The 20,335-nt window shown below is 35.0% G+C and overlaps 2 protein-coding genes across 3 annotated transcripts in view; both read left to right on the top strand.

The window, feature by feature from the left end:
- LOC108372595 (nuclear receptor 2C2-associated protein-like) overlaps positions 1–9,681 on the top strand; it is a 12,131-nt gene extending 2,450 nt beyond the window's left edge. The window contains exons 3-4 of one of the 2 annotated variants that reach the window (XM_017628322.1): positions 9,029–9,329; positions 9,637–9,681. In XM_017628322.1, coding sequence (XP_017483811.1) covers positions 9,029–9,322 — 294 coding nt within the window. In that variant the 3' untranslated portion in view covers positions 9,323–9,329; positions 9,637–9,681. Of the gene's footprint in view, positions 1–9,028; positions 9,336–9,636 lie in introns of those variants that run through there. The other variant, XM_017628323.1, reaches the window with a different exon arrangement.
- Positions 9,330–9,650, top strand: LOC108372594 (nuclear receptor 2C2-associated protein-like; the record flags this gene model as incomplete). The annotated part of the gene is made up of 1 exon (XM_017628321.1): positions 9,330–9,650. A coding segment is annotated over one exon (300 nt), but the record flags the coding sequence as incomplete, so codon positions are not given.
- Positions 9,682–20,335: the final 10,654 nt, after the last annotated feature.

Below are 20,335 nucleotides of genomic sequence, written 5' to 3'. Positions count from 1 at the left end.
TATTATGGGTATCCATGGAAATGCGTAAATGCCTCGAACCGCGTAAACCACGCAAATAATTCGATTTTTCATACAAAATTAAGTAAGTTTAANTAAATATATTATGGGTATCCATGGAAATGCGTAAATGCCTCGAACCGCGTAAACCACGCAAATAATTCGATTTTTCATACAAAATTAAGTAAGTTTAAGAGGTTTACATGGTTACGAGGCATTTTCGCGATTTGATGAATTGCCTTATTATTTCTTAAGCTATATAACCGAGCTATCAATGGGCAGTCATACAAGTTTCTTTTTCGACTTGGCCTTTGACGTACGTAAAAGTTTGACGTACGTCAAAGAGAACATAGTCATTTTAAATAAAGTGTACAAATGTGTAAAATTTGCGTTCATATCCTATTTAGCTCGCTATAAGCACACATTTTTCAAACCAGTCACAGAAGAAAGTATTAAAAAGAATTACTAAAACTATAATCAAAAAATGCTGATGACGTTACAGGTTCCCAAAATTCTGAAACAGCCAAAGGAATGGGAATGAAGAATTCTTTTTAAAAAGCTTTAGAAAAACCTGACACATCTGGTTTGGCTTGTAAGTGCTGTTTAAACAACGATTTCGCTATTATGCTAGATTCTAATTGTTTCTTGAAAATACTTGACATCCGCATTCGCTTCCGCATCCGCGGATGTTAGCTGTTAAACATCCGCATCCGCATTCGCATCTACGGATGTCTAAAATTCCACATTCGCAACATCCCTAAGACATACATACATACTTCCACAAATATATAGTAGATATCTATCCTTCTCTTAGCGAAAAATAATTTTTGGGTATATCTCGACCACAGGGCCACCTATCATGTAAGTTTTAAGTCCAAATATTTCTTTTCAATTGGCTAAATTGTATTCTAAATCCAAATCGGCAAGTAAATGCAATTTTTANCCAAATCGGCAAGTAAATGCAATTTTTTGGAATATCCTGACCCCAGCGCCACCTAGCGAGCAACTTTTTGGTAGAAATATTTCTTTTAATGGTACTGATATATGTACCAAATATGAACCAAATCGGTCCAGCCGTTTAGTTGTTTAGTGACATTCAATGTACAGAAAACTCTATGAAATTGTGAAATCGTGACGTCTCAGCATTCTTCATTTTTCGGCAACCACAAAAAAATTCAAATTTTTTTAAATCGAAAAACCTTTCACACAGACGGTCGAAAAAACACTTTTTACAGAATTGAAGTCGGTTCAGCCGTTTGGTCAGGCATCGCGGTCATACGAAAAATATTTAATTTTTNGACATTCAATGTACAGAAAACTCTATGAAATTGTGAAATCGTGACGTCTCAGCATTCTTCGTTTTTCGGCAACAACAACAAAAAATTTCAAATTTTTTTAAATCGAAAACCCTTCCACACAGAAGGTCGAAAAAAAACACTTTACAGAATTGAAATCGGTTCAGCCGTTTGGTCAGGCATCGCGGTCATACGAAAAACATTTCATTTTTATATATCGCTACCTTAATATAAAAAGGCCCTATCTGACATCGTCGCTGATATACAAAAAGCCGTAACTAACTAAAAATCGAAAATTTACGTTTTAATTGATTATGATGCATTTGATCGCATTATGTGGCCCCAAATCGTTTTATGCAATAAAAGATTTTAGTTAGTTACGGCTTTGTGCATTTCAGCGACGATGTGAGATAGGGCCTTTCTATATTAAGGCAACGATATGTAGATTAAATTAAACAAGGATTACGATGGTATACCTAATTCTAAATCCCTAATTTACTGGTTTTCACTATGCAAATCAACTTCAAAAAGTTCAACTGTTAATAGCTAAGTTAGCTTTAGGGCAATCTTGACCATCTTATATATAGAAATATTAAGCCTGTTTCTTTAGTTTTAAAACGACGTTAAGATGAAGAAAAAATGCAAATTTTGACAGATCATATCTCCAAAGAAAAAAAGCGAAAAAAAATCCTCGAACACATGTTAGCTTATTTCATGTATAGAACATAAAGAAAACAATGCATAGAGCTAGACGTGTTAATCTTGCTGGCAAGTTNTGACCATCTTATATATAGAAATATTAAGCCTGTTTCTTTAGTTTTAAAACGACGTTAAGATGAAGAAAAAATGCAAATTTTGACAGATCATATCTCCAAAGAAAAAAAGCGAAAAAAAAATCCTCGAACACATGTTAGCTTATTTCATGTATAGAACATAAAGAAAATAATGCATAGAGCTAGACGTGTTAATCTTGCTGGCAAGTGATCGCGACTTTTTTGTGCTGCTAAAGTGTTTATTCCAATTAAATATTGCCTCCAAAAGTTGTGAAAGAGCGTGGAAGACTGTTTTTGTATACCACGGCCTGCTGTCGAAAACAACTTTTGCGCGAAGGGATTATTTTTCCATTTTTGAAACGAAAATATATTTATTTACCTACTGAGCATAATGTCAACGAGAGGAGCGAAATTGCAGCAACAACAACAGCAGCAATTGGCGCGAAATAGCACTTCCCCGTCGCCTTCAAGTCTGTCTCAATGCCGAAGTGCTGATCAACAACTAAGCTAAAGAGTCACGAGGATAGTATTGTCAAACAACTCAGCGAATCCATGAAGGGCTTGGAGGAAAGATTTATGCAGATGTTAAGCGAAGTAGCTGGTGAGTTATCAAGCGTGAAGAATAAAATAAAACAAATTGAGAAGAGAGTAACTGCTGTTGAGAGCCAGAGATCGCCGGCTGATGGCAAAGTGCAANTTATTGACGTCACGGCCAGTTACTCTCAGCTCGATTGGCGCAATCTTGTATTCTATCATTCTTGGATGTTAAGCGAAGTAGCTGGTGAGTTATCAAACGTGAAGAATANGTCAAACAACTCAGCGAATCCATGAAGGGCTTGGAGGAAAGATTTATGCAGATGTTAAGCGAAGTAGCTGGTGAGTTATCAAACGTGAAGAATAAAATAAAACAAATTGAGAAGAGAGTAACTGCTGTTGAGAGCCAGAGATCGCCGGCTGATGACAAAGTGCAATCTGAGCTTTCTGCACTCAAAGAAGATGCAAGCAAAGCGCGTGCACAATTAGAGAAATTTGAGAACTCTGCTATTTCAACTGACATCATGATAAATGGTATACCGCAGAGCAGCGATGAAAATTTGAGTGAAGTGTTTGCGGGGGTGTGTCGGGCGATTGACTTCATCAATCCAGGTATGCGTGAGTCGTTTCGTATGCGACCAAACAATAGCCAAACAAACTCAGCGCCGATTTGATTAAGCTCAATTCGTCGCATGCCAGAAATCAGCTTTTTAAATCGATTGCTGGTTTTTGCAAACTCAAAAAGAGACCTTAATTGCTGTCGGATGTTGGTTTGTGCGGCGAGGGAAAGATATACGTGCATGAGAGTCTGACCAAGGCCAATAGAGAAACTATGTACTATGCAACGCAGCTTAAACGCCAGAAATTATTATCGTCTGCTTTCAGCATCTCGCATTTTCTTTGTTCTTTTCTCTTGCTTCTGCCATCGTCTTTCTGAACCTCGAATTTAGCAGCGCCAATCGTAGATCTGAACATGTTCAATGCTAGCACTGGTTGGAACACTGACAAAAATAGTTTAAAATTGTTGTTGAATCTTGTTAGTAAAAAACATCCCGGCTTACAACTGTGCCACTTTAACGCTCGAAGTTTTAATTCTTATAAAGTTGACTATATTGATCGTGTCTTTCAAGACTCGGACGTTGATGTTGTATGTGTAACTGAAACATGGTTCAATGAATCTGTGATGGATAATGCTGTCAACTTGCGTGATTATAAACTAACAAGAAACGATAGGAAAACGGGGTAGAAAGGTGGTGGAATTGCTATATATTGCAAATCCAGCCTGCGACAAAAAACCATTTTTAAATCAAATTGTGTCGATCCGGTTGAATACCTTTCAGTCGAAATTGGGGATGGTTGCGAAAAGTGTCTTGTTGTATGCGTGTACAATCCATGTAAGATGTTTGACCTTAGTGGTTTATTCATCCAAGTGGCTAATTTAGCGCCTAAATATGAGCATGTTTTACTATGCGGTGACTTCAATATAGATCTGATAAACAATGACAATAGATCCAACGATTTGATAGATAGATTGGCTTCTGTTGGTTTGCAAGCAATGAACAGATTTCCAACGCGTTTTGCTCCTAATTGTAAGCCAAGCCAACTAGATCTGGTCCGTGTATCGGATTCTGTTAGCATGCTTCACTGCGATCAATTTTCACTTGCTGGTGTATCCGATCACGATATGTTATTTGCATCTTACAATCTGTGTCTTAAAAATGCTGTCCAACCATTCTTTTACAGGGACTTCAAATCTGTCGATATAAATGCTTTAGAATGTGAGGCCAATGCTCTAGATTGGAATACTGCGTGGTTTTTCCCTGATATAAACCAAAAACTGAACTGGTTTACTTCCTTGGTAACGTACCTCTTTGATAAATATATTCCTTTAAAATTTGCAAAAATTCCTAAAAATAAACAGCCATGGTTCACGGGGGAGGTTCTACGCACTATTAGAATGCGCAATAGATTATACACATGTTGGAAGCGCAAACCAACATACGAAAATTGGGAAGTATATCGTGTTGATAGAAATCGTGCCACTTTTGCAACAAAAAATTCAAAAAGGCAATATTATAAGGCCAGACTTAGCGTGGATCTGCCAACCAAAACTCTCTGGAATAATCTGAAGTCCGTGGGCGTAGGGAGTAAAAGCAACCTAGAATGCGATTTAGATGTTAACATCATGAATGAATACTTCCTTCAATCGATCAGTTTGCAACATAGCAGCGAATTCAAACTGGACCAAGGTCTTTTATTTAGACAAAATGAAGAATTTAGTTTCTCTCCTGTAACGGATAACGATGTAATAAGAAGTATCTATTCCATTAAATCGAACGCTATAGGTGTGGACGGTATAAGTTTAAAATTTTTGAAAATGATCCTTCCATACGTAGTTCCAACCGTGACCCATATCTTAAACCTTTCTTTCACTACTTCTACGTTTCCAGACGCATGGAAGATAGCAATGGTTACTCCATTTCCGAAAAAGCACGCAGTCTCTTCACCATCTGATTTCCGTCCAATAAGTATACTGTCCTCGTTGTCCAAGGTCTTGGAAAAGCTAATGGTAAGACAGATAGTTGGCTACCTTGATGAATATAAACTCCTCACGGTGTATCAGTCTGGGTATAGAAGTAGCCACAGCTGTGCTACAGCTATTTTGAAGGTAACTGAGGATATAAGACCAGCATATGACAGGGGTGAGCTAACAGTTTTAGCTCTGTTAGACTTCTCCAAGGCCTTTGACAAGGTTGATCACAGTATACTCCTGCTAAAGCTAAAGAGATATTTTGGATTTTCTGATGGCGCCGTAAAATTAATGGAAAATTATCTTACAAATCGTTGGCAGAAAGTTGTCGCTAAAAACGTGGGCTCTGAGCTAAAGAAACTACATTCGGGAGTGCCGCAGGGGTCTATACTAGGTCCAATCCTACTTAGTATTTTTATCAATGATATTGCTAACTGCTGTAAAAGCGTATCCTTTCATTTGTATGCGGATGATGCCCAAATTTATCTCTCGCCCTATAGGACTTTTTGAAGACTTAATAGCTAGAGTCAGTGAAGATCTTCACTCGATATCTGTTTGGGCAAAGCTTAATAACAAGGCGAATTTATATAAGGTGGCGTTGTTTCATCAGCTGTGAGTAGCGTTTGGTTGTCAAAATTTTGAATTTCGTTAGTGAGTGAGTGAAAACGTGAGAGTGTTTGCATTTTCTGTCGCCCTTTTTCATTCGGGGAAGAATAGCTGAAATTTGACAATGGCCCGCTAAAAGCAAAAACAAAATACAAGTAATTGTTGTATTTGTTCAATCGATACCACCTTGTATGTATTCGCCTTGCTTAATAATTTGAATTTAAATTCAACGAAGACTAAAGCTATATGTATCTCACCCCATTTAAACTCGCAAGATTACATTCCATCATTAGCCTTACAGACAAATTTGAACCAGTTGTTACAAGTCTTGGTTATAAAATTAACTCACATTTAGGGTGTACTGACCATATAAACTCCACTTTAGCAAAAATATATTTTGTACTAAGAAAGTTATGGCGCACGGCGGACTTTGTACCCAAATTACGGTTGGTAAAAATATTTATAGTTCCACTGATTTCGTATGGTGAACTCGTTTATGGTCAAATGGACAGTACAAGTGAGCGGAAACTGCGAATGGCGCTAAATAATTGCGCAAGATATGTATTTTCCAAGCGCAAGTTTGACCACATTTCACAGTGTAGCTATAAAATACTCAACTGTAGCGTGACTGTTTTCTTAAAATATCGTAGCCTTTTATTTCTGCACAAATTGATACATAAAAAACCCCGGAATACCTTTTTAAAAAATTAACTTTTGCGCGTTCAAGTAGAACATGCAGCCTCATTGTACCAAGGCACAATTTTCTTGTTTCCTCGAGAATGTTTTTTGTCAGTGTTGTAAAAACATGGAATTCCCTACCGATATGTTTAAAATCCATTGAGAATGCTAGGCGCTTTAAATCAGAGGTTTTTTGAATACTTTAAGATCTAAACCTTATTAACTCTTAATAATATAACCATTATATTAAACAATTTTATTGGGCCTGATATGAAAACTTGGTGCGGAAAAGCAACAATAATTTACATATACATAGTTAGAAGCTATAGCTGCTATTTCGGTGTGCTCGTCCTTTTAGTTATTTAGTTTTAATTACACAGTGATACAAAAGTAAACAAAAAAATATGCAAGGGTTCTCATATAGAAAATATGTTTTGTTATAGCCCATAGGACACGACTATACTTATAGTTTTCTCCATCACTTCGTTTATTAGTTTTTTACTAACAAATAAATTAAATCTTTAGTATTCTTCAAGTTACAACTTCAAGAAGGTATAACTTTGTCGTTTTTGGTCGAATTTAAAATGTTTTACCTCTCTAACAAAGAAAAAATTTTGAAAATCGCCCGGAGAAAGGCTTAAATTGTTTATAATGACTTTTGCTAAAATTTAAAATCAAAAGTTATCAAAACAAAATCTATGGGACTGAGAATTATTATTTTCTACTTTTTAGTCCATTTATAAAAGCATTGTATATTTAAAAGAATTATTATTTTCTACTTTTTAGTCCATTTATAAAAGCGTTGTATATTAAAAAGTTTTTTTTTTATTATTTATTTTCTACTTCTTAGTCTTGTCTGTATAAAATTTTGCAATAGATATTAAAATATTTATTTTCTACTTTTTAGTCAGTTATACAGACAAAAATTTTGCAATATATATTAAAATAATTGAACGATATTAATATGTAAATTGGTACACACACATGCATATGAGACATTCTTTTTCATATCGGACAACAAATTTGATGTCACTCTTCCGATTGGCTTCAAATTTTTTTATGGGTTTGTTTGTTTGTTTGTTTATTCATTCATGTTGCTGGCTGTACATACGACTATTGTCTTTTAAGCACATCATATTTTATACAATAATATACAATATTTTCGCTAACCTAGACTAAATTTTTTCGCACAAATTCATTCAACAGATTAAACTAATTTAGATAAAAGTAAAAATTCTTTCAACAGATTAAACCAAATTAGATTAAAGTACAGTCTCATATGCATGTGTGTGTACCAATTTACATATTAATATCGTTGAATTAATTTAATATATATTGCAAAATTTTTGTCTGTATAACTGACTAAAAAGTAGAAAATAAATATTTTAATATCTATTGCAAAATTTTATATAGACAAGACTAAGAAGTAGAAAATAAATAATAAAAAAAACTTTTTAATATACAATGCTTTTATAAATGGACTAAAAAGTAGAAAATAGTAANTTTTTAATATACAACGCTTTTATAAATCGACTAAAAAGTAGAAAATAATAATTATTTTTAATATACNTTTTCAAAATTTTTTCTTTGTTAGAGAGGTAAAACATTTTAAATTCGACCAAAAACGACAAAGTTATACCTTCTTGAAGTTGTAACTTGAAGAATACTAAAGATTTAATTTATTTGTTAGTAAAAAACTAATAAACGAAGTGATGGAGAAAACTATAAGTATAGTCGTGTCCTATGGGCTATAACAAAACATATTTTCTATATGAGAACCCTTGCATATTTTTTTGTTTATTTTGTATCACTGTGTAATTAAAACTAAATAACTAAAAGGACGAGCACACCGAAATAGCAGCTATAGCTTTTATCTATGTATACGTAAATTATTGTTGCTTTTCCGCACCAAGTTTTCATATCAGGCTCAATAAAATTGTTTAATATAATGGTTATAAAGAGCATAAATAACAAAAAGGATGTTTTTTTTTGTTCTATAATAGCTAAACGGTTGGTATTCTATAGTAACTTTGGAATCAAGAAATCAGGATTGATTAAAGAATATGATGGAACGGATTTTGGAAACCAGAACAAAATAAGATTTGAATATTAAAACAAACAAACAATTAACTCATATAATTTGAATAGTTTTAAAATAAATTTCTAAATCAAGGCGGAAAATTAATTTAGGCACTAATACATACATATTTAGTTTAATTCGCACNATTCTCAGTCCCATAGATTTTGTTTTGATAACTTTTGATTTTAAATTTTAATGGTTATAATGAGCATAAATAACAAAAAGGATGTTTTTTTTTGTTCTATAATAGCTAAACGGTTGGTATTCTATAGTAACTTTGGAATCAAGAAATCGGGATTGATTAAAGAGTATGATGGAACGGATTTTGGAAACCAGAACAAAATAAGATTTAAATATTAAAACAAACAAACAATTAACTCATATAATTTGAATAATTTTAAAATAAATTTCTAAATTAAGGCGGAAAATTAATTTAGGCACTAATACATACATATTTAGTTTAATTCGCATACAGGAGAAACTAATTTATATTTATGGTATATCTCAACAATTATTCACCGTAATCTACTTCTAGGGTATTCCACAATGGGTTGTTATCCGTTTTGAAGAGCCACAGTCAATAAGCAAATTTTTAATACAGTTTCAAGGTGGTTTTGCAGCTAAAGCCGTATCAGCTTCCGTGCAAGCTAGGAATGGAGAACTAATCGTAGAGGAAACCTTTTACCCGGAGGATGTTAATTCACCACAAACTTTTCTATTGAAGGCGCCTGTAACAAAGAAAGAAGCGTCGAAAATGAAATTGCTATTTCCGTCAAGTACTGACTTTTTCGGTAGAATAATTGTGTATAAAATTGAAATATATGAATAATAAATACATATCGCCCTATCGNCAATGGGTTGTTATCCGTTTTGAAGAGCCACAGTCAATAAGCAAATTTTTAATACAGTTTCAAGGTGGTTTTGCAGCTAAAGCCGTATCAGCTTCCGTGCAAGCTAGGAATGGAGAACTAATCGTAGAGGAAACCTTTTACCCGGAGGATGTTAATTCACCACAAACTTTTCTATTGAAGGCGCCTGTAACAAAGAAAGAAGCGTCGAAAATGAAATTGCTATTTCCGTCAAGTACTGACTTTTTCGGTAGAATAATTGTGTATAAAATTGAAATATGTGAATAATAAATACATATCGATATCTGAGTGGAAGATCGGCCTGTCTCGGAATTTGGCTGAAGAACGCCCTATCCCAGCTGAAAATACATTGAAAATGTGCTGAGATAGGGCGTTTTTGAACCGAATTCTGAGATAGGTTTTTTAATAAAATGGGCGTTCTTCAAGTATTGAAAAGTTTTCTGAGATAGGACGTTTTTGAACTGGCTGCCGAGATAAGTCGATCTCCCACTCAGGTGTGGATATGTAGTCTTTCTTTACTAAGCCAGGGAGGCAATCCAGTCATCAGTGCACCGAGAGTTTTGGACTTTCATATTAAGTACTTCTCCAACTGGGTACCATTATTCCGCTCTCAGTGAATTTGACAAAATCGCTGTTTGTATGACGTCACACTTGTGCAACTTGTTTACGGGTTTTCTTGCAAAATTTCGTCTTCCATTCTTGCTCGCCTTTCTCTCGCAAATGCACCAGTGTGACGTCACACACAAATCCTCTCTGATGGGCGCAATCTTTGTTTTCTATCATTCTTGTACACATCTAATATAGAGGGATGTTACATTGAAACCACCAATGTAAACAAAACCGTTTGCGTTCCCACGGCAGCCGGGTCTACGTGACCGCAACGACCCACATCTGGCCCAAGAATGATAGAATACAAGATTGCGCCGATTGCAGCAGAATTCGTGAGAGCAATTTTAGCGTGACATCTGTAGGGTTTAATACTTTAAGCTTTATTTACCTGTTTATTTGTTTAATTTAATTTAATTTTGTTCATGACTATGGTTGAAAATATCAATATGAGAATTTGCTTTCATTCAAAAATTTTCTTCATTCAAATAAACATTTAAAAATTGGAATAACATATTCTAACTCTACATATTGGCGATCCTGCTCATCGAATAATTATACAAGTTATAATAATTGCATCGTTTACAACAATTTATGTCTGCAATAAGTTACGTCATATCATCATTTAATCATCTCTTAAGCAAACGTTTCTTTCCACAATCATGTATAACACGAATTCCAAAGATCATTAAGAGTAAATATATATATAAGTGCAACAATTGCGAGAAGGTTTCAGAACTACATCATCAACAACTTCAAAAGCAGTTTGCACATCAACAATTTCAATATATCAAAATTTTCACAAGCTGTACAAGTGCAACAAGGATCTATAACAATAATAGCCATAGCAGTTGCAGTTTGCAAAACTAACAAGCTCAAATACACCAATGAAGATTTTTTTTTAAATTTTGGCCTCNCAAGTGCAACAAGGATCTATAACAATAATAGCCATAGCAGTTGCAGTTTGCAAAACTAACAAGCTCAAAGACACCAATGAAGATTTTTTTTTTAATTTTGGCCTCTACGTATCGTCGTTTAAAGTAAAAAACAGCGTATCGTCATTCTGCAAAACCGCGTAACTGACATTGGCTGCCAAAAATTGGATTTGCTCACACAAGCTCTTGGCTCAATCCTTATCCATTCGTCCTGAAATATAATACCCAGAAATGCGATTGCTTTATAAAAAAGAGAACCATTTTGAAATATGAGTGTTTTTATGCTCTAGAAAATAATTTCTACAATTTCACATACGCGGTTTTGCATTGTGCTGATACGCGGTTTTGCTTTTTAAACGACGATATGTATCTTATTGAAGCAATGAGCGTTCAATTTCATTCGTTCAGACTTGGTGAGCTGTATTGTTTATATTTTTAGATTAAATATAACTTAAGTATTAATTTGTATTTTAAAGATAAGATTGCAAGATATTTTCAATATAAGTTCGTATCTTAAGTTTTTCGTTGACGTAATATCTTAATTACATATATAANAGTGTTTTTATGCTCTAGAAAATAATTTCTACAATTTCACATACGCGGTTGCATTTTGCTGATACGCGGTTTTGCTTTTTAAACGACGATATGTATCTTATTGAAGCAATGAGCGTTCAATTTCATTCGTTCAGACTTGGTGAGCTGTATTGTTTATATTTTTAGATTAAATATAACTTAAGTATTAATTTGTATTTTAAAGATAAGATTGCAAGATATTTTCAATATAAGTTCGTATCTTAAGTTTTTCGTTGACGTAATATCTAAATTACATATATACATTTTTTAATATTTATTACATTATTTTTTGACTTTAATAATTTATTAAAAACAATATTAACAAACTTATTACATTATTTCTTAATATTAAGTATTTCTTATTGGTATTAATATTGTGGAAATTATTTCTCTTGTACACTCCTTTAGATTTTAAAAATTCGTCGATCACCTATACGTACACGCAACTTCTCAACAACAGAAAACCAAAATGAAAATCAAACTCGCACCTCAGATTTAAACACTACACAAAATATAAATTCTAACAGTTCGACACAAAATGAAAATAACTTTAGTTCGAATATTTCAAAATCTATTAAATTACCTCATTTTTGGGAAGATTGTCCCGAAGCATGGTTTCTGCTTGTAGAAGGACAATTCGAAATTAATAATATATGTGATGATAATATCAAATTACAAAACATTTAGATTGTTCTTCAACGAGAAACGATTTCAAAAATTATTGATGTTAAATATCAATCAAGGAATGAAACCGAAACCCAAACCGAAACCGTAACCGTTTAAAACCGTTTCGTTTTTCAAAACCGAAACCGAAACCGTAACCGTTATCTTGACCTGAAAAGGAACGATACCGAAACCATTTCAATCACAGGTTTCAATCGGTTTCCAGAAATTTACAAAAATAATAAATAAAAATTTCTTTGAAATAAATGATTTATTTAACCAAAATCAGCAATATTTTGCTAAAATTCTTGTTAAGTAGTAAATAAGTATGGCAAGGTAACTTTTCGCAAAAAGCTACTAAAATGGTGCCTAATAAATTAAATCTCCGATCTGACATCGGTTATTTGGAAGAAGGTCATTTTGATTTTAATTTTCACATGTATAGTTGTAAAGGACACAGAAATGAAGGGGTTTCATAATTATGTAGTAAATATATGACGAAAATAACAATTATATTTTAGTTTTCATACACCTTTAGTTTTACAGCAAAAAGGAAACATTTAAGTGAATCTGGTGATGACGTTGTTGCTGTGTATCTGTGTAGTTTTCAGCGAAAACTGGTTTCGTTTGACAGATTTTACATGGAAGAAAACACAAGGTTTAGGTCGAAAACCAGTTTTAGCAACGAAAACATGTTTCCGATGTCGGTCAGAACATGGTATAAGTGACAAAAACAAGAACAACGTGAATCAGCTGTTTCTCGACTTGTGGGCACGAAATGTGGTTTTCTGCGTTCCCGTACTTCTGGACTTTGTTCCATTTTTGAAAGAAAATGTTTTTCTTATTCTCTAATTACCAAATCCGGTCCGGATTGTTAGGGAAAGAACCTAGTGTTGATATTATCAGGGAACTGTAATTTTCAATTGTCTTTCCTCAACCTTTAAGACATTCTGATTTAAATAATATCAACAAAATTTCTGTGAAAAATCGAAACCGAAATAAATTTTGTAGAACGAAACCAAAACCGAAACCGAAACACTTGGCAAAACCGAAACCCAAACCGGAACGTTATTTTGAATCGGTTTCATTCCTTGATATCAATCCACCGCCATCAACCAACAAATACGAAACCATCAAGAAGGTTTTGTGCGAAAGATTTTCTCTTAGCGAAGAAAAGATACTTGAACAATTATTTTCAAATACTGAACTAGGTGATCGGTCACCATCAGAACTTTTTAGACATATGAAGTCTTTAGCAGGTAAAATCATTTGATTAATAAACCCCAAGGTAGGTAGGTTGTCGCGGTCGTCTATAAGACACACTTAGGCTCAGGGCCCATTGTGATGCTGCATGTTGGGTCAGCAACTCCCAATCCCTCCTAAAACCATTTTGAACTTTGAACGAATTTTAGAAGATCCCTGATTTCGACGCATCTAAGGTCCTCGCAAGTTGTCGAAGAATTGCCTACCGAGAGTGGAGAGTCTTCGTCTAGATAGAGCAGGTTATGACGGATACTAATAATCTAATATTGGACTTATTTAGACTCAGTAGTAGGCCAGTGCGGTTGGCGCTGAGCACCGGCCATAATTGTTTGGCAGTTTTGCAGGTGATTTCGTCCTGCCACCTTTCGTTCGCTACTTTAGTGAGCCTCTCGGAGATAAGTAGCTTACAAGTTTGCAAGGGTATTCCTATTTCGTCATTTATATCCTCAAAAGGAAGTTTCGTGCCAAGTCGCGCCAGTTCGTCGGCCTTACAATTCCCCTCTATGCCGCAGTGTCCCGGAACCCATATTACCTTTGGGCGAAATGACTCAGCCATCTCGTTAAGAGATGCGCGGCATTTCATGGCTACCATGGAGGTTGTCGACTGCTTCGTGAGGGACTTTATTGCCGCCTGGCTGTCAGTGAAGATGTAGATATCAACTTGGGGTATCATATCACACTTTACCAGTTTCGTGGCCCTGTCGATTGCCATCAGTTCAGCCTGAAAAACGCTACAGTGGTCCGGGAGACGAAAGCTGAGGGAGATTCCCAGGTGATGGGAATATACACCTCCTCCAACCCTACCCTCGAGCTTTGAGCCATCTGTGTATACATGGATGGACTCTCCACTACTTACAACGTCATGCTTCCACTCTTCCCTTGAGGGTAGGAGGGTCGCGAACGCTGTAGCGGGTGCAGGTTCCGGAAGTGCATAGTCCACCAATCCGGGTAGCCTCGGAACCTCCGTTAAAATTCTACCGTGACCATAACTGGTATTTGACCACTTATTTAGAATATTCATTCGAATTGCCGCGCCACTTGCGACTTGTTTGGCATGTAGGTCCACCGGAAGAAAATTCAGTAGGGCATACAGTGCCTTGGATGGTGTTGTTCTCATCACACCAGTTATGAGTGTGGACGCAAGCCTTTGAACCTTGTCACTATACCGTGATAGAGAATTGGCCTAACCACCGCCGTGTATAGCCAGTGTATTATTTTGGGTTCCATCCCCCATTTTTTCCCTATTGCTCTGCTGCAGGAATATAGTGCCACTGTTGCTTTGCGCACTCTATCTGCAACGTTGGGCCCCCAGTTTAGTTTCCTATCTACTATGAGACCTAGATATTTGGTCTCTTCCTTTATTGCGAGGGTGTTGCCCTCTAGGGTTATGTTCCCGAGATCAGGTATCTTGTGCTTCCTGGTGAACAGCACAAGGTCTGTTTTTACCCCAAACATCTAAATCTTTAAGTATTGCTAGTGTAGAAAATAATAATAATATTCTTGAACAATGTATTAAAAATTTGACTGAGTTGACTACAACTATTTATCAAAATTTAAACAAGATTACTATGGATATTAATGAATTAAAACTTAGAGAAAGAAGTAATTCTAAGTCAAGAAGGTTTTCTAGATCAAGAGACAATTCTAATCAAAACATTTGTTGGTACCACAGCAATTTCAAAAATAACGCCTATAAATGTATTCAACCTTGTAGGTTTAATACAAATAGTGATTATTCAAATACAAATGCTTTAAACTAAATCATTCCATTATGACGGTGGCTAATAATGGAAATGGCGTTAAACCTTCTCGCCGCCTTTTTATCTTTGATAAATTCAATAAATTAAACTTTTTAATAGATACTGGTGCGATAGTTTCTGTGGTTCCCTCTTCTAAATTCAAATCATATAAAAGAAATTCAGATCTTAATTTGACTGCAGCTAATAGTTCTTCTATTAAAACATTCGGTACAAAACTTTTAAAAATTGATTTGGGATTTTGAATTTCCTTTCATTTTGGCAGATATTCAACTCCGATTAGTGCAAATTTTTTAGAAAAATTCGGTATATTAGTTGACATTAAAAACAAAGAAATTACTGATTTCAAAACTAAATTAAAGACTTCTGGATCTTCAGGTTTCTGTGAAATTTTTTCACTTAAGATACCAATTATTGAAAATATACTTTCTAAAATTTTAAACGATTTTCCTTCAATAACCTGTGAACCAGATTACACTAAGCCAGTGCAACACCAAACGGTTCACAGAATTGAAACAAAGGGAGTTCTACCTTTCTCCAAACCTCGTCGTCTTGATCCAATTAAATTAAAAATAGCTAAAACTGAATTTGAATTTTTAATTAAAACGGGTATATGTAGACCTTCAAACTCTCACATTGCATCTCCTTTACATTTGGTTCCCAAAAAAGAACCAAATGATTGGAGACCTTGTGGAGATTACAGAAGACTTAACTGCATTACTATACCTGATCGTTATCCGTTACCTCACATTCATGATTTAAATATTGATTTTAAAAATAAACAAATGTTTTCAAAAATTGATCTTGTTCGAGCGTATCATCAGATACCAATGGCTGAAGAAGATATTCACAAAACAGCAATAACTACTCCCTTTGAAATGTTTGAGTTTGTACGTATGCCTTTCGGTTTATGAAACAGTGCACAAACATTTCAACGGTTTATAAATTAAGTATTTTCTGGCTTAGAATTTGTTTTTGTCTATATTGACGATATTCTTGTTGCAAGTGATAACGAAGATCAGCATTTTGAGCATTTAAAATCTGTATTTGATAGACTTGAAAAATATAATTTGAATATTAAGCCTAGCAAATGTATTTTTGGGACAAGTAAATTGGATTTTCTAAGTTATGAAATTTCAGGTGAACGAACGAATTGAGACAATTACAAATTTGGAAAAACCATTTTCTATAAACAAGTCACACAAATTTTTAGGCATGGCTAACTATTATCACAGATACATAAAGATGTTAGCAACAGAGCTTAGTGCTCTACATGAAATGTTAACATTTTCAACTAAACATAAACTTAAAGAACTAAATTGGACAGAGAAAACAATCAATGCTTATGAAAATGTTAAGAAACTTTTTACACAGAAAACTTTACTTACGATTTTTGACAAAAATGGATGCTGTAGACGCATCAAATACAGCTATTGGTGCACTTTTACAACAAATTAGTGATAACACTTTAGAACCGCTTGCCTATTTTTCACGAAAATTATCTCCTACAGAAATGAATTACTCAACGTTTGACAAAGAGCTTTTCGCAATATACAATACAATTAAACACTTTAAACATTTTCTTGAGGATAGACATTTTACTATATACACTGATCATAAACCTTTAACGCATGTTATAAATGCAAAATCAGAAAAATCACAGCACAATTTACAAATGACATTCAATACATTTCTGGGAAAGAACACATTGTTGCTGACACACTTTCACGTATTCCAGATGTTAACACGATTTTAGCTCAGGATATAAATTTTCAGACGTTATACGTGGAACAAACAAAAGATCAAACACTTCAAGGCATTATAACTGTTCAAAATTGTAATAGTAATTTAAAAGAAATTAATATTCCGATTCTTGAGTTTAATATTTGGTGTGATATTTCACAAAAACCTTTTAGACCATTTGTTCCAAATTCTATGAGAAAAATCATTTTTGACAAAACTCACTTTTATCACATCCAAGTATCCGTACAATTAGACGTTTGATTCGATCTAAATATTTTTGACCTTATATGCGTAAAGAGATAAATAATTGGACTTCTGCTTGCATAAGTTGTCAAAAATCAAAAATTTCAAAGAATACCAAAACACCCGTGCAAAAAATTAGTATACCTTCCGGACGATTTGAACACATTCATTCATATGGATCTTGTTGGTCCATTACCTGTATCAAAAGGAAATCGTTACATTTTTACTATTATTGACAGACATACACGTTGGCCAGAAGCATATCCACTTAGGGATATTTTAGCAAATACTATAGCAACAACATTTGTTCAAAATTACGTTCCTCGTTTCGGAATTCCACTTAATATTACACTTGATCAAGGATCACAATGGGAAATGTTTAGTTATTGGCCCATCGTTTTTGGGGTGGGGGGCGGAGGGGGATTGGGCGTGGCCCCCAAGCCCACTTAGGGATTATAACCCTCACTACGTAGAATTCTCTTCTGTGTTGCCAAAGAAAGGGGGCTGAACACCTTTTGCAGAGAACACCTTTCTGCGTAGGCGGCCTTCGGCCACACTTAGGGATTATAACCCTCACTACGTAGAATTCTCTTCTGTGTTGCCAAAGAAAGGGGGCTGAACTCCTTTTGCAGAGAACACCTTTCTGCGTAGGCGCCCTTCGGACGCACTTAGGGATTATAACCCTCACTACGTAGAATTCCCTTATGTGTTGCCAAAGAAATGCTGGCTGGGTTATATCATATTTTCTTTTGTCTCTCATCCTTCTTGTATATTTAGCAGTTTGACAGCTAAACGCCGCCATTTAATTTGCATATGCAACCAAAGACAGACGCGTGGTTTTGAAGGTGTTTTTATTTAATAAATTGTGATTTATAGGTTAAAATTAAAGTAATTAAGAAAGTTGTAACAAGTCGAATAAAGTTTAAAGTGAAGGGGAATATAAAAATGTATTGGTGAAGTGGCTGCTTTAAGGAAAATAGGAGTGATAAAAGTACGCTAAATTCCGAATTTTACAAAAAAGGGCATATTTCAAACCCAATTTGTAAATAAATTAGTGACCAAAAATTACAATAGTGGATGTTAAAATAATGGGTAGACCCTTGGCTACAAGTGTGTGCAATTTTTTTTTTGGATCGGGTCACCCCTTTGGACGCAATACCCCGAAATAGGTGGGCCACTTACTAAACAGTACCCCAAAATTCTGTTCGACAGTGAAATAACACAAACGGCAATAACGCAAATTTGTGATTTGTAAGTATACAATTTTGAAAGTTCCCGTCGTCGCGGCGGTCCACGTTCGCGCGCCGCCCCGCGCCACCCCTCCTTTCACAATTATGTACTGGTGGTATTATAACCGTTTAGAAAAAGGGAAAATGATAAAATAACACTAGTTCACTTCTGAAACTGCTTTTTAATGTCCAAGTAATGGGAATTATTGCGTATGGTGTTATTGCATGCATCCCATCCATAGTGGAATTTACCAGGTGCCACAGCTTTATTTGAAAATTTGCCTATAAAATGTGACTATAAGGCAGCCGAATGTCAGAAAATAAACCGAGAAAGCCGTTTTATTACTTCATCTGTTTATTGCGACATGGTTCCATGAAAGCCGCGGCAGATGGACGGCTAGGCTAATAAAAGACCTAAAACTGTGGACCCAAAGAGAACATGGCGAAATAAACTATTACGTCACACAAATGCTGTCTGGGCATGGTTACTTTCGCAAATACCTGTATAGAATGGGAAAAGCCGAAGAGCCGTCATGCATATACAGCGACGCAGAAGAAGACGATGCCGAGCACACTTTTTTCAGATGCAAAAGATGGGAAACGGAGCGCAATAATCTGAAAGACCTTGTAGGACCAATTAATCCAGATAACGTCATCCAAGCCATGCTACATAGCGAAACTAACTGGAAGAACATAGCTAAATATGCAGAATACTTACTTAGAGTCAAGAAGCGGGACCTGGACGCAGGTGCACGGAGGGAACTTTAGTTAATGAGAAATATGGAACGCCACCCTGACAGGCTAACCTAATATTCGCGGCTGGCGTTTTGGTACGCATGCCGTCGAATTTGTTTTTTTGCGTCACCCGAAATTGACTTGCATGCGTTTGCATTTGATTTCATTGAGCGAAACGTCAAATCAAAATGTCACGCAGAACAAAAATTGGAAATTGAGTTAGCTTCATATGCACGCCGTTCAATTTCGGTTGATCTCATACAAGTTGCATGTGCATGAGAAATTTTTGACAATAACTTGGCGGCGTGCGTGAATATTAGGTTTTCCAGCAATGTTTATAACATCTTAAAAAGCATGCAGACAAAATTCATACAAAAGCGCTATGTCCAATATGCGGAGCAGTTTTAAAGACGATGCTTTTCCTATATTTTGTTAGACTTTTCATAAGTAAAAATATTACTTTCTTCATATGAATTATATCGCATCTTTTGTTTAATTCAAGGCCTATCAAACAGGTTTAGATCATTTGAGCAAAAACAACATTTGCCTGTATTTTGTTGTTGCTTCTGGTATCGAAGGTGTCAAAAACTGTTCTGATATTTTTCTTCTACATCAAAGCGTGCCATGCGAAATACGAAAAAGGTAAAGAATTAAAATTGAAAAAATGAAAATTGTTGCAACTTTCTTTCTTAGTAAATTGGTTCGCTTCTCGCAGCATTGATCCATCCTGTGCCAGGCCCAGTAATTAGCGGTTGTGCTGCTGATTTGGGCGAGCTTTCCAAAAGTTGTTATTTAATTGCTGGTTTTGTGTGGAAAATGTTTCACATGCAAATAGATTTTAACAATTAAGAATTTTTGTGAGAAGAAATGTAAAATATTTGACATTTTCGAGAACCAATGATTTGAAAAAAATCAAATCAGCTGCTATACTGATATTACCTGTTCAATCCCAGCAAACATTTGGAGTCATAAATGAGTCTTTAAGGAGTCCCATTTCGGAGCCTTTGTGCTCATAATGAGCTCATTTAAGAGTCCGAAATGAGGGTGTTTCCCTTCCTGCGTAGGTCGACCTATATGAGCTTAAATTCATACATCAAATGAGCCTCAATATGAGTCATATTGGACTCTTATTGCTCTAACGGCATTTGGATTTGAAGCTTTTAAATGACTCTTATTGGCCTCATAAATGCCTACTTTCGGAGCTCCTTGTTGCTGTTCTGTGACTC

This window comes from Rhagoletis zephyria, unplaced genomic scaffold (assembly GCF_001687245.7).
Source record: "Rhagoletis zephyria isolate East Lansing unplaced genomic scaffold, Rhagoletis_zephyria_1.1 Rzeph_scaffold_05898, whole genome shotgun sequence".
NCBI classification, from domain to species: domain Eukaryota; kingdom Metazoa; phylum Arthropoda; class Insecta; order Diptera; family Tephritidae; genus Rhagoletis; species Rhagoletis zephyria.
Note: the sequence above shows the minus strand (reverse complement) of the source record. Positions and strands in the feature narration are given on the sequence as shown.